This window comes from Ailuropoda melanoleuca, chromosome 9 (assembly GCF_002007445.2).
Source record: "Ailuropoda melanoleuca isolate Jingjing chromosome 9, ASM200744v2, whole genome shotgun sequence".
Taxonomy (NCBI): Eukaryota; Metazoa; Chordata; class Mammalia; order Carnivora; family Ursidae; genus Ailuropoda; species Ailuropoda melanoleuca.
In genome coordinates, this window is record NC_048226.1 from 86,089,365 (window position 1) to 86,117,334 (window position 27,970).

Here is a 27,970-nt window from a genome sequence, read left to right on the forward strand (position 1 = left end):
TCATACATCGAGCACCATGTCATACTGTTGTCCCTTCTTCCTCCTGCCACATTTATTGATGAGAACCACATACAGCGTCAAAAGCATGACCCAATAGCATGCATAGAGCAACGTTCCAACAATGAGAACCGTCTGCTTGGATTCTGAGAATGGCTTTTTAGATTCCTTATAAATGGTGAAAATCACACCACCCAGGAGGATTGTAAACCAAACCGATACTGGAATGAGTCCTATGAAATTGACAACAATGGTCTTCCTTCCAGACGTGCCCCACCCAGCTTTGTTTATCGTGGCGATTGCGAACATCTTGGCGGGAAGTAAACTTGACATGTATAACACTGAGTAGAGGGACATGAAGACCATGACAATATTTCCTCTAAGGCAGCTGGCAAAGGACGATTTTATGAGACCTACTAACTGGACAGTTAACAAGAAGAGGAGGATGTTCCAAATTTTACCCCGGTAGAAGAGCTGGATTACGGTGGCAATGAGAAAGAAAGGGAAGAAGCCAGTGATAACGGCCTCGTAGGTCATCCACAAGTGATGTTTATGAAACCACATCGCATTGTACAGCCACTCTCGGAAGTAGGACTTGCTCCAACGGGTCTGCTGGTTTAACCATCTGAGATACTCTATCGGTGTCTCTGTAAGGCACTTGGATCGAGCTGTGTATTTTGTTGCATAGCCCAGACTCAGCACTCGGTTCGTTAGATGCCGGTCATCACCAAAACTACATTGGCTGCCCATAAATTCCTGATTGTACCAGTCTTCCACAAATTCATGCAGCAAGGAGTTTCTGTACATCCCCAGGGGTCCACTAATGCACTGGACACACCCAAAATAAGACTGGCAGGCCCTTTCTATGTTAAAAGCCATCCAGTATCTCACACTGCTGAGGAAGGAGATCCAGGAATCATACTTGTTTAAAATCTGCAAGAAGGAAAAAAAAATGGATAATTAAAACATAAGCCCACTTAAAATACCAACAAAATTTGTACTATTGTGAGCTTACTACCCTAGAGTAAGTTGTTTGACCCTATGCTGCAGTCCTTCTTTTTTGTGACATGGTTATATTTTATTTTCTCTGATACTGTGCTACTAGATTAATCTGATAAATCGCGTGCCTGCATTGGGACTCCTTGATGAGCAAGTTTTTCTACTTCATGACTAGGTCCTCTTTTTTGCCTGGGGCTCTTTTGCTCTTCTGGTTGTTATGCTATAATATTGAACGTGTTTTTAGGCTTTAGTTCTCAGATCCTAAGTTCTCCCACTCTTTCCTACCATCTAAGATTTGGAGGTTTTTAAGTCCTATTCTCTCCTCTTCTGGTTAATTTCCAACTCATTCAATTCCATTAATTTTCTTTCTCCTTCTTTCCCTCTTTTATGCAATGCCGGTGATTAAGCTGTTTGTTCTGGCCTCTCCCCAGGACTTAAGTCCTGAAATAATGCTCTATGTAAAGGCTACTGAAAGTTATCAGCTTTTTCTTGGCAATATTTCTAGATTCTTTCCTCCACCTCAATTTTGCACGGTTCCCATCTGGATTTTGCATGCTTCCTCTTTTATCACCAGGCTGTTTCTTTTGTCTATTCCAGGCATTGTCTTTGCCTTCCCTATCACCATGCATGTATAAAATGGGTTATACAGCAACACAGTACCTAATTTTTAAAGTCAAGTTTCCATGGGCTTCTCAACATTTGCTAAAATCTGACCACACCTTTGCAAAGCACTCATTTTAACCTTCACATATTTTCACATATTCACATATATATTCATTTCCCATCCCACAGATTCCAAGTTGCCTTCATTAATATTTGTTGCATTGTTTCTCCATTTATGGCAAATAATGGGAAATAATTATTAGTGGAAAATAAATCATAATCAGAAAACCTACTTACTAATTAATTGTTCCTTTGCCTTTCTTATCAGTACAAATTTGAGTTGCTATTTCTCTTTTCTTCCTTTGTATTCCAATTAGGATTTTTATAATCAACCATATATTAATGAGCTTTTAAACATGTAGGTAAAAAATATAAAATCCATTGTCTGCCCTTCTTCCATTTTTCTTTCTTTTATTTTTTTTTTACCTTCGCAACTAAATGAACTCTAACATCAGATTTTACCAGAACATTAAGTTATGGTTCAAGAAGATATGGTAGAAATCATTACACATTTAAATTAATAATATATAACTTATCAGCCACAACAGACAAGGGTTGCATCCCAGGGTTAAGCAAAAAAATCCTATTTTTTTTCAATGTAGAAAAGAAGAGAAGCAATAAAGTGGGTCCAAGGCACATAATAATGTGTCTCCAGCACCAAAAGCAACATCCGGCAGAGAGTCTGGAGTGTAGTAAATATATGTTCAATGAATCAATGAGTAGGAGTATAACTAAAAGTGACTCGTGCAGAAAGTGAAGCCGTATGCACCTGGACATCTCCCCCGACACCTCCAACCATGGGGTCTTCTTCTAAAACTTTCACCATCTCCACAGATGAGGCAGGGTCAAGCATGGTGTCTGAATCACAGACCTGCAAAGAAGAAAGTAGAAATGAGTTAAAGAAAAGGAAGAAGTATGAGTGTGGGCACTACCGTCAGAATCGGGCATACATATTATGCCCGCAGCTTTATTGTCACAGGGCCTCAGTAGCAAGTACCGCAGGGGTGACAGCTTCTTATATCCTGACCAATACCAGGGACAACAGCTTGTTATATCCTGACCAGCTCAAAGAGCAAGCTCAATACTGCAGTAAACGGTATAGCCGGATAGCACAGCCCAAGTGCTGGGGATATCTTGCAGGCTAACCAGCTTGTCTGGCTTTTCCATGGCTCTTCCTCATCTTGGCAATGAAAGTTATGTCCCAGTTTATATCTAACATTCCAGTTTTCCAGGATTTAGTAATCATCTCAGGTTGGTCACCACAGAGGTCTTTTTTTTTTTTTATTGTTGTTGTTGTTGCCTTAAATAAGCCCTTTAGGCAACTTAATCCTCAGGTCTGAATTATGGTCAGAAAATCCTATGAGAGCATCGAAAAGGAGGCATGTTTTACAATAATTTCCCTCCCCTATTTTAATATGGTGACTAAAAGACAGGAAAGCAATTCTCCTATGTCTGGTTGTAGACTTTTGAAGGAAGATGTCCATGAGCTGGACTTGGCCGCTGACAGAGCGTCAGGAAGGGAGCTAGCGTGATCTGCGACCACCTTCTTATTCTAAAGCATTAAGTATTCATCTAGCCCTTTGTGCATAAAAACAAATGTAAATTATCATAAGCCACTCTAGCAAAGCTAATGGTTGTTCTTCAAACCCATCTTTATATGGGTCCAAAAAAGCAATTCTGAAATGAAACCAAAGTACAACTTCAAGAAAATTATTGGGATGACCTCTGAAGCCCAAGGGGGCAGGGTTAGAAATACTTCTCTTTCCAGCCTGATTTCTGAGCCAATAGGAAAATGAGACAGAAGAAAAAGGGAGATGAAAAACCAAAATATCACCTGTATAATCCTAAAGCTAATACAGAGAACAGAGCTTATACCTGTGGGGTAGCGGCCTTCATAATTACGTTCTCCAGTATTAGACAGACCTGTCAAGTCCAAACAGCATCTACGTGGGGTCAGCTTCCTCCTGCAGCTCAAGAACATTCCCTTCTAAAGGTGCAGCGGATGCCAGCTTCTTGGTGGTAGCCCACTCCCAGAAGGAAGGGGGAAGGAGGAGCCGGCTACCCCTTCTCCTATACTCACCAACCAGATTCAATCACTTGTCTTAGGGAGGAAGGAATGAGGCAGCTGCGAAAGGTTACCACCCCCAGGTGGGTTATACCTGTGGACAGAGCTTCTTCCACACGATCAAAGAAAATCCAACATAGGAAAAGTGCTCCCACCTCTCTATCCCTGATCAAGGCCAATAAGACACAGTATTCTTTTCTGGGGACTGCAGCAAAACCTAGTAGATAAAAATGGATTGGAGTTGACCTGTAATGAACCAGTTTCACGTCCCCATCCAAAGAATACATGACATAATTAATAGAGACTGGAAAGTTATCAGCAATACCCATTATTTTGCCATCAACTCTGACTACGCTGGATGGGTTTAATCAAGATTTAGCCTATTTATTTATATCAAAAGTGATTATTTTTACAGTTCTCCATACTACTTTATTAAAAAGGTAGGGATTTGATATACCAGTTTTGAATGAAAAAAACAAAACAAAACTAAGAAGCATAAACTGAGTTGAAGGGGACTCTCTCTCTCTCTCCCTCTCTCTCTCTCTCTCTCTCTATATATATATAGCATAAGTCCCTGACATAAATAGCTAAGGAATTTCAACATTTTAAAAAATGTGTCTGCCTCTGTTTTACTAATAACTATATTTTTCTGAAAAAAAAAAAAACCCTGATATATTAATGAATAGTGTTGGTGAAAACAGCAATTTAAATGCATTATTGAAACTTGTAAATTAAAGTATATAGGGTATTCAGTTATAACCTCTCTGGATTTAACTAACCATAGTAATTTTAGGGTTAACATCTGAATTTTTTATTTTATTTTACTGACTTAGAACCATTTATTCTCTAAATAAAAAGCATTTATTTTGTTTTGTTTCATTTTTTAGCATTCTATTTTGGTCCGGCATGATCTCACTCATTTAGGCATTAGTTTTTCACTGTAGAAAATAGGATTTTACTAATGGTTGGGTTTGTACAGAAGACACAGAAGCCTAAACAAATTTCTCCAAAAGTGACGTTTTGCCTCTCCTGTGTCTTGCTTATCACTGGATGGCTACAAGCTTGTCTGGCCCATCAGGAGGGTTGAAGGGTAAAGGAAAGAGTTCAATCCACCTTTAGAATCCAGTATCCTGAGTTCATGGCCACACCCACCTCTACTGACTCAGGTTGGGAAAGGTAATACCGGAAAGCTAAAATAAGACTAAAAACAACAGGAAGGGGGCAATCTAGAATTAATGTTCAAGTAACTCCGCCTTGTAAGCCCAGGCAAGCCAAGGGAACGGCCCCTTTGAAATGGCTAACCATGAACCAAACTTCTGTGAGGCTCTGAATATTTAAATTGGTCCTGTCCTTCCCAGTTTCCAACAGCAAAGCGCCAGCAGTTCTCTGAGAGAGACTGTTCTCGTGGTGGGTTTAACTATGTCAGAAGGGAAAGTTCCCAGAAGTCTCCTGGGCAGGGATTTGCTACAGTAGGATTAAAGAGCTTTAAAGAAGTCCAATTTCTGTGACTGGCTTCAAACTAGGAACAATCCAGCGAAGACTCACCTGGCCCCTGAGTACGGGAAACATGCAAAGCTGTGAAGTATTCCATACTTAAGGAAAAAAAAGAAGAAGAGAAAGAGAAATAAGAAGTTCAAATTCTGGATTTCTGGATGCTCTTTGGTGGCTAGAAAGCCAACATCTGGGACAGTCAGCATGCATGTTCATGGACCTACTAGCATGTATTTATTACTATCTAAAGAGTGTGACTTTAGCCCCTCTGAAAACCAGTACAGTGGGAACAGGATTTCTAATTGTCTCCCTACCAGTTAATAACAAGTCTGTAATTTCACAAATGTTGGCCATTTAGCTCTAGGCTAGGAACTGTGAAGGACATACACCAGTTGACACAGGGCTTGACCTCACCTGGGGACAAACTACAGGCTGTGATTTGCACACAGGAAACAATTAGAGAATAAATCAAAACATCTCCCTGTCCACACTGAATGTCTCCCTGTAATTTGCTTAAACCACATGATCACTAGTCATAAGATTTCTCACTAGGAGATATGGAAATGAAGCAAAGTCATGGTGTTTTCACTAAAATGAGTGGAAAATGTCAGGACAAAAAGACACTTTGGGGAGGAACCAGCCACCTCAGTCTTAACCACAGAGTCATCAACTGAAGTGCCTAAGACCACTGCTCCTCCCCTTCCCCCTGCCCTGCTGCGGTCAAAAGGTAGCAGACTCCCCTTCCCTCCCTGTCCACAACAGGGCTTGACAGGGGCGCCGGGGTGGTCAGTCTTTGTGTGTCTGCCTTTGGCTTGGGGCATGGTCCCAGGGTCCTGGGATCGAGCCCCGCCATCAGGCTCCCCGCTCAGCTGGAGCCTGCTTCTCCCTCTCCCACTCCCCCTGCTTGTGTTCCCTCTCTTGCTGGCTGTCTCTCTCTCTGTCAAATAAATAAATAAAATCTTTTAAAAAATAAAATAAATAAATAAATAAATAAATAAATAAAACAGGGTTTGACAAACTAAAGTCTTCAGGCCAAATCCAGCCTCACACCTGTTTTGATATGGTCCATGGGCTAAAATTGGTTTCTACCTTTTAAAATAATTGAAAAAAAATTTTAAAAAAATACTATCTTGTGGCACATGGAAATTACATGAAATTCAAATGTCAGTATCCATAAGTACAGTTGTATTGGAATCAAGCATGCTCATTCATTGTCATATCATCTATGGCTGCTTTCACACTAAAACAGCAAAGTTGAATAGTTGTAATAGAGACCATATGGCCTGCAAAGCCTAATAGTTACTATCAGGACTTTTATAAGCAAAGTTTGCCAACCCTGGGACTTAAATAATTGGTTGCAGGGGGAGGGTTCTCTTTCATAAAATTAAAAAAAAAAAAAAAAGTTGAGATTAAATATGTTCTAAACCCAATTTTAATTCTAGTGGATTTTTTTTTAAACATTGCCTCTATCTTTATGTCTTATAAGGAATAGTAATGGCATAAAAGGTGTAAAACATCAGGTGAAGTAGATTTTTTTCTTTGGCCAAGATTTGCCTATTATAAGGACAAATGCCTTCAGAATTAAGAAGACCTGATTAAGTCTCTACTTCTGAGAACTTTAACAAGCCATTTGCAATCTGAATGGCACTGGAGTGAGACACTGCATATCAAAGTCCCTTGTAAATTGAAAAGAGCCATAGAGAAGTACACCATTAGTATAAGGTAATAATCTTTACATTTTTGTACTCCCTAAGTAAACCCATAACCTAAGGGATCACGACAGTCCTCACCACAAATGGATGTCTCAGCAGAGAGTCTCTAAAATGACCATTGGAATTGACTACGTATCGAGGATCTCTTATCTCAATGAACAAATTCAAATGTGTCTGCAACTGTCTATGATTCAGTTACAAACTGTTTATAGTCTGTTACATACGTTATTAGACTACAAGTTCATTCCAATTTAGCTCACCGATCTTAAAGTTAACCTACCTTGCCATAATTTAAAACAAACTCTCTTAGAAATATTGTTACCTATTCTACCAAATGCTGTTCAAATTCTAAGACCCAAGCCTAAAATGTGAAGCCTCTGTGTTTCACTTTTTTTAAGGTTTCACTTTTTTTAACGTGTTTCCTTTCAGACTGCCTGGTGGATCTCCCCACCCCCACTCCAGCCCCATACCACTTCAAAGGGCATCGAGAGCTACACAGATTAAGAGAAAATCTTAATTACTCTAGCTGCCTTCAATGAGTTAACAGGTTGAAAATAAATCAGGACCCCTTCTGTTAGCTACTGCCTTTATCCTTTGCCTGCTTGCAAGGCTTGACCCTTCATCTTAACCTTGACCCAGTGAAACTATTTTTTTCTATAGTGTGTGGAATTTACTCTTGGTCATGACCCTGCTACCAGGTTTCCTGACACAGCTTTACTACAAAGTAAATGGAGTCTCCCTCCTTTCCCCCTCCTTTTCCTGGGGGAAAAGGGATAGGCCAGAACTACAACAAAAAAATCACAAATGGTTATTTACTAGCAAACACGAGATGCTGCCAGTCTCCTTGAGCTCTTAACAGTATAACGAGGAAACACACTATTGGGGAAGAGAAAGCACTGTGCAAATACTGGAACCAAACAGATCTGTCTCAATCCACCATTTACCAAGTGTACATAAACTTGAACTAGCTTCTTGACCTTGGTGCCCTTACCTTACCTTCCTAAGGCTCCACCGCTCAGATGAAAAATATGGATAATCATACCCACCTAAAGTTTGTTGTGTTGGGAAGTTAATTCGATAATGCAGGTAAAGCACTTAATAATGGCTAGCTCATAGTAAATGCTCAGTGAAAGGAAGACATAAGGTCATAAACCTAAACCAGAAGTGACAAACCAAAAACAGAGGCCCCTAGTAAGGACACTAATCCAATGAGAAGGAATCCTTCTTACTCTCACTATAAGTAAGTGATGGCTCACGGGGCGAGCAGGAAACCGATGCTTACTCCAATAACCAATAAGCTGAAGTAAAGCAAACTGAATTCTGAGCAGGCAATGTAAACGACCTTAGATTGGGTTGTCTACTAGAGAAAAGAAATTAAAAAAAAAAAAAATAGACAGCAGTTCGCAGCTGATTAGTATTCATTTATAGTCCTGAATATACTCTTGGGGTGTAATGTGTGAACGTTCATCCTCGAGCAAAGGGTAGACCCTGGACCCCTTAAGACTTATAAAAGTGTTTGTTGCATCTTAACTTCATATCTCATTGACATGGGACCTGCTGAATGTGATACCATTTAAAATAGGAACATACTCTTTGTTTTTTTAAGTACCTTTGTTTTTTTTAAGACAGAATTTTATGTTTTTAAATCTGAACTTGAGAACTCAATTATGTGCTGAAAAAGAGTACATAATTTGGATGGGACCATATACATGCCGGAGATGGGGAAAACTAAAAACTTCGAATGGAAAATAACCTTCACAAAAATAGAATACTGCACATGATTTAAAATTTCTCATATCACCAACGAGGTCACTCAAAAGTCGATGGTATATGGTAATTAATTTGATTATAACAAACTTCTAGGACTTTATCAATATTGCATGACACTTTCAATTTTTAAAAATCTTGATTTTCTATTAATTTGGATTCTGGATAAATGGAATTTATAAGTAAGCTTACAGCTAAACTTACCAGCCTCAGATTAAAGTGGCAAATACAACCATAAAATCTAAGAATTTCGGAACTAAAAAGACACTTTGAAATTAATTAGTAAAACCATTCCAGAAAAAAAAATACCCTCAAAGAAAGAGAAAAATAATCTTTTGTGAGAGGGAGGCAGGATGAGGAAGACCATCTTTTCTTATACCAATTGAGCTTTTGGCAAGGGATCTCAAATCTAGTCAAAAAAACATCTAAGACAATCATAGACATCTAAGCAATTTGGCCCTTCTCTGTTGCTTGTTTTAAAAAGAATGAGGAGGATATATGCCTTCCTTGGTAGAATGAATTATCCAAATTGTTGTAAAATAATTACTGGCTTTCATCAATCTAGAATCTCCTCAAAACATTAAGGTTAAAAAAGGAGTCATTTGGTCATTCTCTTTTCTTTTTAGGAAGGCTTTTACATGAGTGAAAGTCATAGAAGGTGCAAAACAAAGGTGACAAGCCAGCTGGGAACGTGGGAAGCCAAATGTTGTCACCTCTAAGGCTTAAGCCATGAAACACCCTTATTCCAAATGGTTGGAATTCTCATTCTAAAGAAGGGAGTCAGGAAATCCCATTATGGTGGCAGTTAACTCAGAGCTTACATTCAAGAACCCAAATTTGGGGGAAAGGGAAGATTAAAAATGAAAGTGAGGGGAGCCCAGCTGGCTCGGTCATAGAGTATGCAAATCTTGATCTCAGGGTTGCAAGTTCGAGCCCCATGTTGGGTGTATAGATTACACAAAAATAAAATCTTCAAAAAATAGAATAAAATAAAAATGAAAGTGAAAAACATGATAGTAACTGCTAAATGAAAAACAAATTCTGATGCCCTCCCCCTCCTTTTTTTTTTTTGCTTTGTTTTTTGATTATACTCATGCAAAGCCTAGGTGTGTTGCTAGAAAGAAATTAAAACGTCAGAGAAATTAAAACTGTACTGAAAAAAATTTAAAAAAAAAGAACTACTGTACTGAGTTCTGAGCTGGGAATGATCTCGAAAATCATCTGTTCTACCACAGCAAGAAAACAAGAGTCAAGTCTAGAACTCAGATTTCCCTATTCTTATTTCAATGCACTCTAATCTCACCCTCCAGTATGAACGGTACAAGAACACATAGAACATTCTCAAGATTGGCCCTCGGAATAGTTCAATTGCTTAGGCTTCCCATACAGAACAGGAAACAAGCAAATATGACATATACTTGATTCTCATGATTCATGATAGCTCTGTTTCATGAAGTTTCTGTGAACACTGACTTAGAGAACACCAAAACAATTGCTTCTAGCACAAATATGGGGTTAGGTTCCTCTGAGCCTCTGGTCACAAATTTTTGTCTACTGATCAATACCTGTTTTATTTGTGTTTCTGTTGAAATACATCTTATCATATGAACTGGAGTCATTAACATTGAATTCAGGGCCAACAGCACTGTTACCGACAGCTGAGCGAAGCCCCCCCAACAAATCTATTTTCTCCATAAGGCAGTCACAGCCTTGCGCTGAGGAACACTAGCCAGCACTCAGCACCACAGTTGGGGGGCATTTTAAACAGCTACATCACCCACAGAAAGCACAACAATGTGAAAAACATGATACGAAGTAGATTATGAAGGTCCTTGTTTATACTGCCCTGTACCGCGTACAGCACATTTAGAGCACAGTCTTCTCTGACCTCGGTTGGGAACACACACGTCAGGTGACTCAAATTTTATGCTGTTCTGCACGTCTGCAAATGATCACAAAAGCACTGCAAGTCCTGATTTGGGAGTTACAAATATATTTTAGTGAGTAGGGTAATTTACAAATACAGACTCCATGAATAATGAAGGTCAATTCTACAATTATGAATAATTTGGTCTTACTTTTCTCCTGCTAAAGGAAATGTGGATACCTAGGATATGGTCAGAGTAAATTAATAATAAAATTGTCTCCTATAATCTTCTCTGGTAGAACATGTTTAGGCTTATTATGTATTTTCTACCTGGAAAATCGCTAATACCATACATCAGGGGATAATGATAGTTACTCAGGTCACACAGTTACCAGTGGCCACTTATGTTGTAATATTCATGCTCAGTAATAGGTCATAAGAATAAAGAAATTATATAATCTAGGTATCAAAGTACACCTAAAAAGTCTTCTGACATTGGTGAGAAGTAACATACAAATAAACAAAAAGTAAATACAATATAATCTGAAAACTATTTGCAAAATAAGGGAAAATTAGAAAGGTATATGCTGTCAAGTATCGAAATTTGAGAATCCATGGGTCATGTGTTTGCTGCGGAGGATTTTAATTTTGCTCATTGTGTTTTCCATGTTTTTAAACACACCACATGTATTACTCTAGTAAATAAAAAAGCTAATAGAAGTACTATTTCGTGAAGGTAAGAAAGACTTTGCCCTACTTTACGTAAGCCATTCGAGACAGATCAGAATCTGTCCCTTTTTGAAAAAAAAGTTCTCTCCAGAAAACACTTTGATTCAAAATTCGGAAAATCTTCCCCATTCTCCTCTTTATTTCTCATTTCCTTCTTTTCTCACTTCATTACTTACGTTTTCCTGTATTCTTTCTCTCTGAAAGCAGCCACCAGCATCCTAGGCGAATTTGCTACCACACTGGCTTTCTCCTAGACTAAAGTTTCTCTCCATATTCTAGGTCAGCTTTAGTTACTGGAATGGCTTTAGGTGGGGAAAACTAGACAGGAGAGCTGAGCGAGGTGGAGGGACAGGCAGTAGGGCCTTGCTCTGGTGCAGACCAGAGGGAGCCGACCCACAGAGAGCCCAGGCGTCTATGCAGAAAGGTTAACCTTGAGATAGGAAGTGAACGGGGTACCTTTGCAACCATAAACAAGGAAGAGAAGGGAAGATCCTGACAGCGTTCAGAAGCAGTACTTTTGATTTTCTCTTGTAGGAAGCAGGGCCATGTGTTAGCACTTAGGGAGGAGCTGGGTAGGCGCTGGGAGAGTGCTGAAGTCAGGAAATAAAAGGTCATGAGAGCAATAGGTAAGACATCTACTCAAGATCAAGTGGAAAGAGAGCTAACCAGTGCCCAAGACACAGCAGCAACTGGAGGAAACCAATCATCTTGGCCACGTCTGCACAGCTCAGCAGTGTCTTCAGCCAGGTTAGCAAGCATGCGAGCAGATAGTCCGATGTCTGCCCCAGCCCTGTTTTCTCCTGTGTATGAGCACCTAAACTTTACTGCCTCCTTTCTGTAGCCAACCTGCTCTCCACATTCAGTGACGTGTCATGCTTAGCAGCCAACATCCTTTAACCCCCTCTCCTTTGTCTTTCTGTGGCTTCTGCTTTGCAACACTTGGACCCCGGGTCGCTCAGAATGGATGGTGGGAATGTACTGGTTTGAACCTTGTGACATTTCCATTTTTATAGGGCTCATATGGTTAAATATTGGGGGATGTGATGAGGGATGGCAGCATGGAGCCACCTGGTTTCAGAATGCCAAAAGGTTCTCTACCCTCGTTTGAGTGCTTAGAATGGGTTGAGAATTCCAGCAGGATTCAGGACCCAGGGAACAGCTGCTGCTCAGGTCAGTCTCTCTGGAGGCCTCAGCCTGATGGAAGGAAAGTTCTTGAGCCTGATTAGGGCTCTAGCAAGGAGCCTATTCTAACATTTCATAGCTTGTATTATTTTGTCCTGGTCAGGCACAATGTCAAGTTGTTAAGGATACAAACAAAATTCAAAACAAGAATGAGGGGGAAAGGGGATTTGGGAAGAAGAGGCTTTAAAAAAAGGAAAAGAAAAAAGAAAACCCTCACAATGACATCTTGATTAGAAATGACAAACATAGCAATTGTTTTAACTATAATTAAAGGCAAAATATCAAAACATGCTTCCTCATTTTAGGCCCAGAGCTTCATTCTTTCAAACCTCTCTAAGTTCCCCAGCCATCCCATCACTTCCTTTAAAAATGATCATTTTAGGGGTGCCTGGGTGGCTCAGTCAGTTAAGTGTCTGCTTTCAGCTCAGGTCTGGATCCTGGGGTCCCGGGATTGAGCCCTACGTCGGGCTCCCTGCTCGGTGGAAAGCCTGCTTCTCCCTCTCCCTCTGCCTATTGCTCCCCCTGCTTGTGCTCTCTCTCTGTCAAATAAATACATAAAATCTTAAAATATATATATTAATTAAAATAAATCAATAAAAGGATCATTTCATCCTCTATCTGGGCCTGAAGTTGCATTATGAAAATATATAGAAATATCCTGAGTTAACTAAAAAGTACCTCAACTGTGACCTTTCTAGAAATTAGGAGACTAGGAGAAACTTGGGAGTGAAACTCTATTAACTCCCTAGAAGATACTAATATGCAGATTGGTATCAACTGAAAAAAAAAATGCCTTGAAACTCTTCAGTTATTAACCAAAATTGACCCCATGGTAACCTCAAATTCCTTGTGAGATTGGTTTATTCTGTGCAGAAACTGAGGCTCGTGAGGTGGTCCTGCTCGAGGTCATGCAGCTAGCAATGCCTGGATTACCGCCTCCACCAACTGATTCTGAAGCCAGTGCCGATTCCCATCCCGTGACAGCACCTGTCATCCCACTGGCCACGATTTTGTAGCAATCAAGGCCCCTAAAGTAGATGATAGGTCTTCTGCAAAGTAGAATTCTCCTATTAGAGGACTGGAAAGGTGTCCCAATGGATTTTCTTAAATCAGAGACATGTCTCCCTTTTCTGTATCATCATGGCCAAAATCTAAACAAAGTATCTGCAAGAAAATTGCAACTAGCAAACTCACAGGGACCCTACTAACATTCTAAAGAAAGCTTCAATGAGAACTAAGAGGGGAGAAACCCAAGGGCGAGCAGTCAGGGAATTAATGACAGACACAGCCTGTCTCATTTTCATGAGAGCAAACACCATCACAAATGCTTTCAAAGGTCAAGTGCAGTGAGTGAGGTAATGCTGTTTGGGGAGTGAAATAAACATTACTTCGGTTTTGCTCTGGGAAGGGTTTTTGTGTGTTTGTTTTTCTCCCTTTTTTGTTTTCCTTTTCTTTCTGTATCTCAGTTTTGAATTCCTTACCCTTTTAAATCAAAATTGTTCTCACCACCCTCATTTTGCCCAGTGTCTGTGAAAAACGTTTTATAGCCATCTCTTAAACCTACAGATTTTCTCAAGACCCTTCTGCTCGGCAGACACTACTTTCTTACAAGGCTGGAGATTTTAAGACTGTGGAAAATGACGTTGGATTTGACTTGGCAGAACCAAGGGGGCAGAGAAGGTAAGGGAGGGAGTGAGAAGGAAGGAAGGGTCTCCTGTTCAAAATAATCTGGATTTCCAACCAATAACACTGCATAAGTTAAGCATTTTCGTAGATAGTCTTAACAGTTACACGAGGTTTTTTTCCTCTCTTTCAAAATGTGCTTTCAACAGTCATGCTGTTTCCAAATGAACTGAAAGGAGTACTGTGTTCAGACGGACAAGGATGGGCTATAGCATATGCCTGGAGAGATACAAAAGCTGCTTTATTTAAACGTGTGCTTGCCCTGGCAGGAATTCAGAAGCCTACCTGCACATAATCCACGCTTCGTCCCAGCGCTCTGAAGGCCGTGTACATGACTTCTCTTTTTCCACCCCATTTTTGCATGATGCAAATACTTTTGTTGGACAAGACCAACTGGGTGACATGTTGCGAGCTTTCTTTATGTGACTCATCCGTCTCACCAGGACCTTTCTCGTGGAAGTTGTTCTTCCAGATATAAGTGGCTGATTTGTCCCTGCCCATGACCTCACTAAAGATGTCCATCATGTAAAGGTCATCTTCCGAGTTCCCATCTATGACCATGACAACCTTAATCCCAGGGTAGGTTAGCCTCTTCACAGATTGCAAACATTTTCGTAAGTAGTCTGGGTCTTCTTGATACGCAGCGATGCAAAGAGCAACAGTTTTGTTCAACTTAATGGGTGTTTCTAGGGATTTCTTCATTTTCCGGTGCTCCAAAAAGGCAAACAGGCTTTGGATGATGAGGTGTGATGCTAAAAAGGCACCATACAGGCCAAAGGAGAAATAGTAATTATCTGTTTGGATAAATTGGTAGCCAACAATATAAGCAGCTGTGATTCCAAGGAGGAGAGACACTCCAAAAAGTGTGGTTCCAATTATTCTCAGGATACATAGAAACCTCTCACAATGCATCTGTAATACAATCAAATGATATTCTTGGTTACACTCTTGTTTCATACTCATTATAAACATGGTATCATGGGGAGTATTGGACTAGAAGCACTCGGGAGCTCCAACCTCACTTTCTCACTTGACCAGCTGTGTGACTTTCTACACCTCAGTTTGCTCATCCGCAAAATAGGGATAAGGATGCCCATCTGGTACACCCCGGAGGACTGTTTCAAGAATCAAATGAGATGATGGTGGCAAGGTGCTACTGAAACCATGATGTGTTAAACAAATACATGGAAGTATTATTTTTGGTATGTTAGCTCATTTACCTAGGGATGCACTCTGTAGACGGTCATAGCTGGGTATTAAACCTAATCATCTTAGTGAGCAAGGCATTCTTTATTCCTACGCCGCGTTGCCCCTTATCCCCAATACTGACCAGTGAAAAACGCATAGGAGATTTTGCTCCATTTCATCTCCTTTCTAATGCAAATCCCTCAGCTCACATCCTTTCCACGCAGCCCACTGAGGTTGGAGATCAGGATACCTGGATTCTAGCACTAACTCTTCCAACAACTAGATGTGTGACCTTGAGAGAGTCACTTTCCCTCTCTGAGCCTCAGGTTTTTTAATCTGTTAAATGAGGGAGTTTAGACTCCAAATCTCTGTTTACATTACAAGTTCTTTATGCCTGGGGATCCTGTATACACATCTCTCAAGCCCCTTTAATTCTGATTTGCATTCCTTTGTTCAGAAATCTGTTTCCTCCAACCACCAGCACGAACACCAGATGGTTAGATCCTGGGGATCAGAAACCTTACTGTAATACAGTAAGCACACAATAAATGTTTAGAGAAATAATTCATAAATTAAGGAAGAAATAGCATCCCGCTGACTTTCAACAGGTAAATTTCCCATGCTCTCAAAGCTGTAACACACTGGACCTGAAACACGTTTCAGCTTTTAATAGCAGCCAGTTGTGTACTCCTCCCTAGGGTGTGTGTGTCTCCTGAATAAGGTTTTGAACAACCAGAGCACAGGAGGACAATTTTTTTTTTTTTTTTTTGCATTTCCTAAAGTATCTCCAAAGCTGAATGTTAAAGAGTTACCTGGTAGACTTTTGTTATTTTGTTTTTCTTTTGGGTTCCTGGACCCAATTCCAGTGTGTGGTGAGAAGGAGGGTTCCCACATCGAACAAACTATTCTCCAGACAACAGTGAGCGTCCCACAATTTAACTCAATTCTGACACCATCTACCCAACAGCATCAGACTCCACGGGTTAAGGGGTTAGTCCTACAAGATCGCCCCCCATCTCCCCAACTTCAGACACCAGTCCCAAGCCCAGGTTCTGATCCATTGGTTATAAATCAGAGGTTCCCAAGACCCACCCACCCTGTGTTTGATTAGTTTGCTAGAGTGGCTCACAGAACTCAGGAAACCTGTTTACTCACTAGATTCCTGGTTTATTATAAAAAGACATAACTCGGGAGCAGCCAGATGAAAGGTCTGGGGAAGGGGCACGGAGTTTCCACACTTCTCCAAGAGCACCACTCTCCCCAAATCTCAGTGTGTTCACCAACCCAGAAGCCCTCTCAATTCTCTCCTTCTGAGTTTTTATGGAGGCTTCATTACACAGGCATATTGAATTAAATCATTGGCCATTGGCAACTGAGCTCAATCTCCAGCCCCTCTAGACTCCCCAGAGGTCTGGGGGTAGGACTGGATGCTCCAATCCTCTATCAAATGGTTGGCTTTGCTGGTAAGCAGCCCCCACCCTTACTTAGACTGTCTAAAAGTCACCCCATTGACATAACAAAAGATACTCCTCACTTCAAAACACCAAGGGTTTTAGAAGCTCTGTGTCAGGAACAAGATGAAGACCAAATATGTATTTCTTATGATAAACCACAATAACAGTTTTTCCCCCAAAGTTTATTTTCTTCCTCTTCTGATAACGAACTATAATGAAGGACGTCATTGGTATAAATACTGCGTCCCCATCTTCAATCATTCACACTGACTTCAGGGTTTTTGTCACATCTATATATAATTAATTTTTAACCTTTTTCTTTAATTCAACCAGCTTTTGAAAGCTAAGTAAATCCTTAAGTGGAAAATTAAGGTAAGCAATTATCTCTGCAAAGTCTCTGGCTGGATAGTCTATTTCTGTTTTCCGACTCCACATTGACTTAAAATCGAATGTCCGCACAGCACCTGGTATGATGTTGGTTGCTACCAGTTGTGCGGCCAACACATCACTCGGGTCCAAGAGGCACCGCTCACATCCCAGTGCCTGTGCACCGATGGGGTCCTGAGTGGATGTGCATTATGCTTTGGGGAGATGGTGACGCTCATGCATTGTGTTTCCTCTCGAAGCACAAGCCTGCTTGGCGTGGCCGGCCCTGGAGTTCCAGCTTTTGGAGACCTGAGATGGGCCACTTTATCAATAGGGATTTGAGGGCGGGTCTCCTGCAATCTCTCTTTTCCTCCCACAGGCTTGATGCACAAACTGACAAGGTACCCCGGGATTGCACAGTCCGAAGAGAGAGGGATCTTGCTTTTTGAAGGTGGAAGGGAGCCAGCCACCAACCAGGAAGACCTGCCTTGGATGCTTAGTTGGCAAGAATTAATTGCAGAGTTTCTGTTTGCTTCCCCACTGTGAGTTTTGAGTCTACTTCATCCTAACTAAATACAACCTAGGTGATGCAAAACAGCCTGGAGACCAGGATTCTAGCTTATGGACATTATCTTCTCTTGCTGAGTGGAGATAATAGTATTGGTCAAGACCCCTTCACAGAGCTGCAGTAAGGAGCCAAATCAAAGTGGTTATGAAAGGGTTTTTAAAAACCAAGAGCATGAGGCAGTTTAAAGTATCAGCTAACAAGGAAGCTAAAACAACATACACCGATGTGTTCCCCTTCCAGCACTTACGTAGGACATCAGAGGCTGATAAAGGTATCCCAACACAATGGAAAGTTCAGGGTGCTGGGGTGCTGTGAAATGGTGAGCTTGCATTGAAAAGCAAGCGAGCACAGCATCCCTTGTTAATTACGACAGCTGACAGGATGATGAAAACTCCCAACGGGCACCTTAACCAATGCCTAAAGGTGCGGGGAGCACCAGACTTGGAACTTGTCGTTTCCAAGACGTGAGTCATTCTCACAAGAGTGAAAAATTTCAAGGGGACTAAAATGCTCTGCCAGGGAGAAACTGAAGTGTGTATTTCGCTTGTGTTTCAAATCACCAGAGCCAGCAAAAGAACTGCCTGCCATTCTTTTCCATTATTCACATTTTCCTTGCTTTTATCAGCACACGTGGACAAAGAGAGCGTTCGCAGAGCATCTGCTGGCCGCAGCTGAAGTGGGAACACCCTCTTACATCAGGAGTCTACAGAATGTCCCTTTGAAGCCTGGGAAAACTTGCTAGTAAACTGCAGCAACATGGCTAAAATCGAACCTTTTATATTTCTGCAATGTATCGTATTGTTGCCGGTTATGACACATGCGGCATCTCAGTCCAGGCCAAAGGGCAAAAGGCACATTTCAGAGCCAGCTTTACTGAGGGAATACATTGATCTCCAGGAGGGACACACAGTGTGTGCTGCTTTATAATTTCCCCCCGGGGGCGATTTCATAGATATGGGCACCATATGTGTGAGACTTTCTGAGACAATCCTCAATTCAGATACTCTGTTTCATAAGCAAACTCTCCTTGTCAGACATATAGCTTTATTGTTAAATTGGAAAATATGGTTAGTTCCATCCTGGATCATAAGAGTTTACTGCTACATGGAAAGAGGACTTAGAAATCCACCTCCATAAGGATTTAAAACATAAGACTTGGATTTTTTTGCCCAGATCAAACTTTAATTGATTTTTCAGCTGCGATTAGACCTGATAACAGTTATTCACTAAGTACCAGTCTTCACAGTAAATGCTAAGCTAAGCCAAGTGTTACAGAATATCTTGATGTACCATAATGTAAGTTCCACAAAGTCAACAGATTTTTTTTTTTAATCTATTTTCACTAATGTGCCCCAAGGACATAAAACACTGCCTGGTTTATGGGTGGTATTTAGTAAATATTTGCTGAATGAAGGGATGTTATTTTATGCATCAACACTGTCATAGGCATCACTGTTGTATCAGCTAACAGTCACCATCCATTAGGTTCCAGGCACCGGGGCAAGTTTTGTCTGTTTTGTTGAGTATCACGATCCTATTTAATCTTAATAACTTTAAATGGTAAATGTATTCTTAATCTCATGTTACAAATAACATATACAAAGGACAAGGAAACCAAGACTCTTAAGTACGTAAGTAACCTGTCCACAGTCCCAAAACCAGGAGGAGGAGCCATATGGTGGCATAATGGCAGATGACAGTCTTCTCAGTAAATATTTGCTGACTAGATTTGAATCATCATGACACAACAGGCAGCATCCTTGTCTCTGGCTAATGCAACATGTTGTGTAAGGAAATGTTAGAAACGAACCTCAAAAACTCTTTCCTGCTATTATGGAAAATGGGGAATTGACACTCGGGTACAGATGCAAAATCAGCTGACACTCAGAGAAGATTTCTGGGCTCGGATATTTTTCTATGTGGATGCGGCCAAAAGGGACATAGAACAACCTCATCCCAAAGAAAGCTGGTGGTTACGTCTATGCAACAGCCATGCTGTTAATGCCTGTAGCCAAAATCCTGCTTTACCATGACAAAGGCACTCCTGCATTCATTGTCTCACCTGCAGAGCAGAGAGAAGCCTTGCTGTTAGTCCACATACCCCCCAAGCTGGACTCCATAGGTCATTGGGTTTCAGAGCCTCTTTCCCCCTTGACCTCTTGTAACCAGAAAGTAACGTGGGATGAGCTAGAATGACAGCTGCTCCCACAGCACTAGTGCGGTGGCAAGACCTGAGTTCCCATGCTTCATAAAGTGGTCCTTTGTGTTGGATCTGGGAGACGTGGAAGTGAACTCAAATTAGTTGTCAGCATCTGGGAAAGGCTACAGAGATTAGGGCCAAGTGCTATCTCTTCAGAGAGGTCTTAGCTTACCATCCCTTCTAAAATGATTCCTCCCTCCCTCCACTCCCTGTCCCTCTCCCCGGATTCTGCTTGATTTTCGAACTAGCCCAATGTACACGCTATGGCTACAGGGCCTTGATGATCTCTATCAACTGTGTGTTCTTGTACCAAAAACAGGGTCTGGCACATTGTAGGCATGCTGAATAAATGAGTAAGTCCTTTCGGACACAGGCGGTCAATGCAGACTCAGAACAGGTCCCTCTCCTATCTTTGCTGCAGGGCCAATGAATATATGTTGAACCCTTAAGGGTACCCCTCACCCAGCAGGGGGTTTTTTTCTTTACTTTTTAGTAATTTCTTGCCCAGCTATCTAAATGTAATGGTTTAGGGAGTACCAGACTCGTTGTAGAAGACCTTTAGATAATAAAGTTAAAAAGGCAAATGGCTTCTAAAAACATTTCCAGAAACTGCGAGGTACCGTTTGAAGAACCTTATGAATTCAGGGGTCACGTGTGGGGCCTGGGGGATGCTGAGATAATCTTTTATCAACTTGAAATCTGTACTCTTACACTATTTACTGTCCATTGATCCACATACTGTTTTGTGTTTGGTTCTATAATGACTTGTGTGTGTCTATATACTTGTGTGTTGCGCGCACGCCTACACATCTCTGGAACCAGACTGAACCAGGACAGATTCGCGGCTCTTCCTTTTAATGGTGTGGTGACACTGAACAAGTCACGTAATACTTGACATCGTCAGTGTCTTCATCTAAGATAAAATGGAAATAATCATATTGACTTCACAAAACAGATTTTTAAATTAAAAAAGAGAACTCATTTAAGTACCTAAACAAAAATTACCAACAGTTAGAGCTCAATGATGTTAGCTCTCTACCACTTGCTGCCTTCCCTCCCTCTAACCCACGGTTAGTTAATAAGGGAAAATCATGACATAGTGAGCATAGCTGGACTGGGGATTAATGGATTCAGGCCCAAGCTCTGCCTCGTACTAGTTATCTGACTACCTGAGGGCTCTTCTGAATAAGCCATGTGTCCTTAGACAATCAATATCTCTGAACTTCAAATTTTAGGGATAGGGTTGAAACTTTATTAATTTTCATACTGTAAACACCCATAGCTGGGGGTCTATAAGGATGGATGTATATAGCAATGTGGGCATGCTCTTCTCCCGAAAGAGGAGTACAAAGAGTATCTATCTACTCCCTGAGCCTTATTTCCTCATCTGCAAAATAGGAATGCAACCTTTTTGCAGGCTTACTGTAAGTAGGCAAGGAATATATATATATTTATCCCAGCTTCAATGGGATACTAATGGCTTTAATGTCCTAATGTAAAGACAGAGTAACTTCAATGATAAAGTGCACTTGCCCTCTTCCTCATATTCTAAAATCACTGTAGACTGCTATCTTTTTAATTTGTAGCCAATATTTACACATACAAAGGCCAAAAGGAGATATGTAAAGAATATTTGTTTAGCGAATGCATTGCTCAAAATTACATCTCATGAACAGCACTGGTTCTAGAACACAGGTTTTCTCTACCCCAAACTTGTTGTATTGCGGGGCGTGGGGTGGGGGTGGCTAGGCCTCCAGTCATATGTAGAGTGATCAGAATTAAGAATATTAACTTAGGCAGGTGACACTAGCCAAGGAGCATGGAAACCTGCTTCTTTGTAATATAAGACACACACTAGGCTTGTAGCCATTTGCCTGCTAAGGGTGGATTAGGAAGGCCTGGTGAGCAAAGGTAAGAAGTAGGGGTTCCCAAATTTTGACATACAGCCACATTCCTGGGGGGGTCTGTAAAAACTACCCATGTGTGGCTCCTCCAACATTCTAAGTTCATTGGTATGGGGCACTAACAGGGCATCAGTAATTTTCAAATCTCCTTAAGTGATTCTAATTGCAGCAACTGCGTCTGCTACTGTCCTCAACCAGAATCGGAGGTAAAAGTACCCAAATGAAGCCTCTCAATAGTCTTCACATTACAGCACAGTACCCTCTGGGACATATTAGAGCACATGACCCTCATCTTGTCCCCTTCTGACCTCCTCTCCCTCTCTGGCTTTGAAGTTGGCCTTTGTCTCACCAGCCCCACTGCATTGATCCTCACAGAGACCCTGGAGCCCAGCTTGCAAGGTTAGGCAATGGGCCTTTCAAAGGCCTTGTCACCCCAGCTGTGTCTGGATCCAGCGCTGTGGGTTTCAGATTTCTCTTCATGTGAACCATCGGTATTGATCGATTACTCCAAGGATGCCACTTCTCCCAACTGCCCTGTTGGTGCCTGAGTTTCACCATCATAAGCTTCATCCCAAGTTCAGCGTGGCAAAGGGGAAAGTTTGCAAAAAGACTTGGCCTGGAATCTTAGTTCTCTGTGTTCCTCCTCCATTGGTTCTAGGGCACTATCTTCATAGGTCAGAACCCCATGTAGCCACAGGAAATGCCAAGTCTCCTCGTGAAATGTTTTCTGATCTCTCTCAGATGTGGTTTCTCCTCAATTTAAGCCCCCATGGAACTTGACTAGTCCAGCTGCAGCATAGCCATTCGGGGGCACTATATTCAAGAATTATTGGATCAAAATGCATCCACACTCCTCTCTAAACACTGTGACTTTGATTGAGTTGCTTAATCGTTCTGAGACAAGGTTCCTTTAATTTTCCTTTATGGGGGGCTGGGGTTAGATATAATGTATATAAAGTATCTAACTCGGTGCCTGATACATATTAGACATGTGATAAACAGTAACTATTATTTTACTTTTTTATGGGCCCTATTACATTTTGCCTTACACTATGTTTATTTATAAAGACTTCTTTGAGTCTATTTTTTGTATGACAAATTCCATTAAAATGTGAACTGCCTCTTACTTGCTTTTTAAAAATTTGTAGTAAAAATTATGCATTTAAGAGGCATTCTTTTATAACTATTTTATTATTTAAGTTTAAAAAAATATTTCAGATGGGCGCCTGGGTGGCTCAGTCAGCTAAGTGTTTGTCTTCGGCTCAGGTCATGATCCTAGGGTCCTGGGACCCGGCCTGCATTTGGCTCCCTGCTCTATAGGGAGCCTGCTTCTCCTTCTCCTTCTGTTCCTCTCCCCAGCTCGTGCTCGTGCTCACTCTCTCTCTCATAAATAAATAAAATCTTTAAAAAAATATTTTAAAAAATATTTAAAAATAAAATCTTTAAAAAAATATTTAATGAGTGTAACCTCATTATATTTATTTTGACTCCTGTATCAACATTTTCCTACATTGTGAGGGTCACCTGGCAGGCCCAGTCAGTAAAGCATGCTACTCTTGATCTTGGGGTCATGAGTTCAAGCCTCACCTTGGGCGTAACTTGGAAAGCTAGATTGTGAACAAGGCAATATATATACGAACAATGTATCTGTATATATGATGACATTCAAAATACACTTGAATAGTTTAAGGTATACGGAGTGGGGTGATACTTACTCTACGCAGATTGCCGCTAAGAGGAAAGGATTAAAACCAAGTTGGGGTGGAAATGATTTTTCTACAGGGAGCTGTCTGCCCCATTCAGCTGTCATACCAGCTGCCACTGGCTTGGTCCTTGCAACCTCTGTGAATTTTGATTGGGAAAAAAAAAAAACAAAAAAAACAGAACCCAGAAAGGGACAATGGAGTTTATACTCTGTTCTCCAAATACCTTAACTCATCACTTGCACATTACATAAAAGTCAGGAAGGTAATAATGTAACGAACCACTTGTTCTTAAATTGAAAAAAATGTAACTGTGTATATAAGTCACGGGGTAAAAGGTACAGCATAGGGAATACAGTCAATGGTATTGTAATACTGTTGGATGATGGGGGGCGGGTAGCTACACTGGTGGTGAGCATAGCATGAAGTATACAGACTTGTTCAATCACTATGTTATACACCTGAAACTAATGGAACACTGTGTGTGAACCATACTTCAATTAAAAAAATGTAACACCGTAATACAACTTTGCCAAAGGGGACCGACACATTATCCATAAGGGCTTTCCCACAGTTCCAATAATAGATAAAAAATGCATCTGTGAATGGTCTGTGCTTAAAATTTCAAGAAAAAAAAACTGTTTTAGGGGCACCTGGGTGGCTCAGTCAGTTAAGCATCTGCCTTCAGCTCAGGTCATGATGTCAGGGTCCTGGGACTGACTCTTGCAAGAGGGTCACGGCTCAGTGGGGAGTCAGCTTACCCCTCCCCACCCCAGCTCATGCTCTCTCTCTCTCTCTCTCAAATAAATAAATAAGATATTTTTTAAAAAAAAACTGTTTTAAAAGAAAGCTGGTATGGAAACCATGTATAAAAAAGTGTTTACAAAATTCAAAACTAGAAGGCTCTTCTATAAACCTAACTAAAACAACTAGTTTCAATCTGACTTACTTTCTAGGAAGTTTCTTATTCATTCGTTGCTCAATTCCTGTGTTCCAGGATGGAAGAAACTTCATCTTTGCTTTGTGGAGAGTGACATTCAAATTTGAGGCTAATCGCCAATTTAAGACTTTAATTTATCGAAGCTGCATAATTTTCTCTGGTAAAGTAAAGATTTAGTTCTAGGTACAACACCGGCAACTCAGGTAATATGTCTGCATATTGTTTGTATCTACAAGACATTTTTCTATTCCCCCAGCTCAGGAAATACATAAGTAAGAAACAGTGAATAGGAGTGTTGATATTCTAATTCCAGTGCCATCATTGAGAGATGTTAACCTAGAATTCCGAATACTTGTTCCAAAACTGCAAACTCACACATGACATAATATAAATACTAAAATAAGCACTTTAAAGAGTTAACCTTTTATTGAAAATGTAAAATAGCCAAGTGGTGAAAAGACCTTCAGTGAGCATGAGGGGCATTAAAAATGTAGTATGAATGAATGAACGAATAAATAAATGTAAAGATAAAAATGCAGCACCTCAGTAGTTTGAGTAATCTTATTGAGCATCCAGAAAAACGCAGCGAAAATATAATGAATGAGTCAATTTCCACACATTGGAATGAAAAGAAAATGTTCAGAATTTAAGTATTCTTTTCAATCCTATTCTGTAAAATTTAAAACCGTATGTACAAACAGTTTGATGGGCATAAATATCTGTCCTAGCCAAATCTATATAAATACACATTTTAAACTCGCATCATTGAGTGAATACGCGCTGACCTTTTAAAAAGTTAAAATTGCCTTTCTAAAAAATCATAACCCTGTTTAACGCTTCCAAAGGTGCATTATCCCACTCCTTCACTGCAATGAAAAATCTACAAGGAGAAAAGCTTGAAATCTACAATGGGCAGTGAAGTCTTTCCCCCTTTTCCGTTACCCTCACTTCCTCAGCAAAGCCCAACTACCAATACCCCTCACTTTACTCTTAACGCGGAGCTGCAAGTCTATATATACTCAGGCCTCCAGTTCGGGGGAAGCCCTTCGTGGCCAATCAGGGCTTCCCGATCTATTGCGTCACACCTCCCCCCAGGGTGTGACGTCAAAGGCAATCCCAGGCCAGCCACGTGGGTTGGAGTGTAGCGTTTCTGGGCAGCTGCTCGGGAGACGCCCGGCTGCAACGGTCCCCAAGCGTGGGGAAGTGGCCAGGGAGGGGCCGCCAGGGCTCCTACACGCACCTTCGGGGCGCACGACTGTAGCCGCTCGCTTGCCCCGGAGGTGCGCAGGGTCGCTGAGTCCAACTACCGCGCGCGGGCGTTTGGGGGGAAGGACGGAGAGGCGCTGGCACCTAAGCCGGTGTAATAGGACCCAGGTCTCGTAAACCCTCCTCCCCAGGCACCGCCTCTCGGCTCCCAGCCCCTCTTTTCAGCCTTAATTATCCTTTCAGCGCTGTTTCCCCTCAGCTGAGTTTCCCTGGCCGGAGGGAAAAGGCTCTCTCGCCATCCCATCCTGCCCGCACACAGACCCTCCTTTCAGACCCGCCCTCCGGTTCACAGGGACCCATTTCGGAGCCCAGGCTCACGCTGGGCGGGAACCAGCGTGACGAATTCCGCCCAAGGTGTTGATTATCCATCCCAACCCTGCCTCTGGCTCGCCTCCCACTTCGCCCCAGCTCCCGCGGGCCCCCGGCTCCCACCTCCGGGCCGGGCGCTGGGGACGGCACCCCCAAGCCCCCCACCCGCCAGGCCCCGCACTGCAGCTGCGGAAAGAAGCGCCAGCGTGCTCGGTGCCACGTCGGAGTTGGCTCCCGGGTCTTGCAGCTGCCTGCGCTGCAGCGCGCGGTCCCCACGCACGCCCTGCCCCTGGGCGGCGGCCAACAGAGGGACGCGCGCCCTCCTCCCCCTTGGGTCCACGAGTGCCACCGCCTGCGCCAGGGACCCCTGGCCCGAGTAAGGCTTCTGGAGCTGGGCTCAGCCCGGGCTGACCCAGCCTGACACTTTCATGGGGTCCGGGGAGTGCAAAGGAAGGGAAGCCCAGGAAAGTGGGAGTGGCCGAGCGAGGCCGGTAGCAGCGAGGAGGTGGCGAAGGACCCTCCTTCTCGGGGGTCCTGGCTCTCCGGAGCTGGGAGCCCGGATCGCTTTAACCCTTTCCTTTCCAAGTAAGAAGCGAGTTTCCCACTTAAAAGTAAAAGGCGCCGGGCTGTTCCAGGGTTTTCCTCCCCACGTAGAGGGGGAAAAGAAGGGAAAGGATGGGAAGCAAGGGGCAAGCGCGGGGGGGGGGGGGGCGGCTGGGGGGAATGCATTTTCCTTGCACAGGGGAAATTCTTGTTTCCCAGCTTGGGAGCCCCTCTGCGGCTCCGGAAGATGAGGAGTGGAAAAGTACATCCTAGGACGTGCAATCTTTCCCAGGCAGAGAGGTTACCTGTGTTCCCAGAAAGGCAGCGGATTTCTGGCGAGCGCCGCAGGGATGGGGAAAAGACAGGGATATATTGCCAAGTCTGACAGTGATCTGAAATACCCCCTGATTTTCAGTCTGTTGGAAATTGGCAGACCTCAAACTTTTCTGTTGAAAACCAGCTTTACAATTTTTTAACACGTAGTGGATAATTTCTTCCCTCTCCCTGGCCTATTCGGGGGGGGGGGGCCCCCCCGGTTCACCCTATCGCGCCAGGGTAACGTACCTTGTTCAGCTCTTGGTCATAAAGTTGTCCTCAGCCTGTCTGTGTGGTCCCGGAGGGTCGGTGGCGGGCAGTTTCCAAAATTGAGGTAATAAGAGATCAGATGAATTTGAGACGACCGGCCAAAAAAAATAAAAAATTTAAAAACAACATTTAAAAAGGATGGGGGAGTCTTAAATGTTTGGTTCTCCCCCACTTTAAAAGGAAATTTCACTACTATTCTTTTTAATATCTCCGTTGCACTTCGGTCTAATTCTTAAAAGAAAAATTTGTGCTTTAAAAATAAATTAACTTTATTTTATTTTATTTTATTTTTTGCTCCAGTTCCCCCTCCCCTGATATCAGAAATTCTCTTTTCTTTTTCGCATCAAGAAAAGCCCGGTGAAGACTCAGCAGAACCCAGGAAGCGCAGAATCGGGAGAAAGTCTTTGGCTGGGGCTGGTTCAAGTCCCTGGTTCAATGGGCTGCTGGAAGCCAGGACTGGGTAATTCTTTCCAGACGTCTTGACTTCTCCTTCCTCGCTGTTGTTGCCTTTCTGCCTCCTCCAACTTAAGGGGGTCTTAACAAGTGAGCTGGTGGGTGTTTTAATAGGGCGGAGGAGGGAGTGGGGGGTGAGGGGAGTGGAGAAGGGAGGTGCGGACTGGGGAACCCCGGAGGGGAGGGAACTGGGAGCGCGGGCGGGCGGGCAGGCGGGCGGGAGGCGGGGAGGGGGAGAGGAAGAAAGAGAAATTGGCCATTCAAAGCCCTCTCTGAGCTAGAGGCCGGTTCTAAACTCCAATGAATTCAATTAACTTGATTGCTAACGTGTGCAGA

The 27,970-nt window shown here is 42.2% G+C and overlaps 1 protein-coding gene across 1 annotated transcript; it reads right to left on the reverse strand.

Moving 5' to 3' along the window:
* Window positions 1–27,763, reverse strand: HAS2 (hyaluronan synthase 2). Its single transcript, XM_019808628.2, has 4 exons — window positions 27,161–27,763; window positions 14,441–15,067; window positions 2,429–2,530; window positions 1–930 (listed from the first exon to the last, which is right to left on the reverse strand). Exons 2-4 carry the CDS (start codon window positions 15,065–15,067, stop codon window positions 1–3), a joined length of 1,659 nt encoding a protein of 552 aa, XP_019664187.1. The 5' UTR covers window positions 27,161–27,763.
* Between the last annotated feature and the right edge of the window lie 207 nt (window positions 27,764–27,970).

What these genes read in the sequence shown, in the direction of transcription:
- HAS2 (XM_019808628.2), bottom strand. Translation starts at nt 15,067, where the DNA reads ATGCATTGTGAGAGGTTTCTATGTATCCTGAGAATAATTGGAACCACA. An exon ending in GAAGCGTGGATTATGTGCAG is followed by an intron (nt 2,531 to 14,440) that starts GTAGGCTTCTGA and finishes TCTTCTTTGCAG; the next exon opens with GTCTGTGATTCAGACACCAT. An exon ending in GTGTCGGGGGAGATGTCCAG is followed by an intron (nt 931 to 2,428) that starts GTGCATACGGCT and finishes TCCTTCTTGCAG; the next exon opens with ATTTTAAACAAGTATGATTC.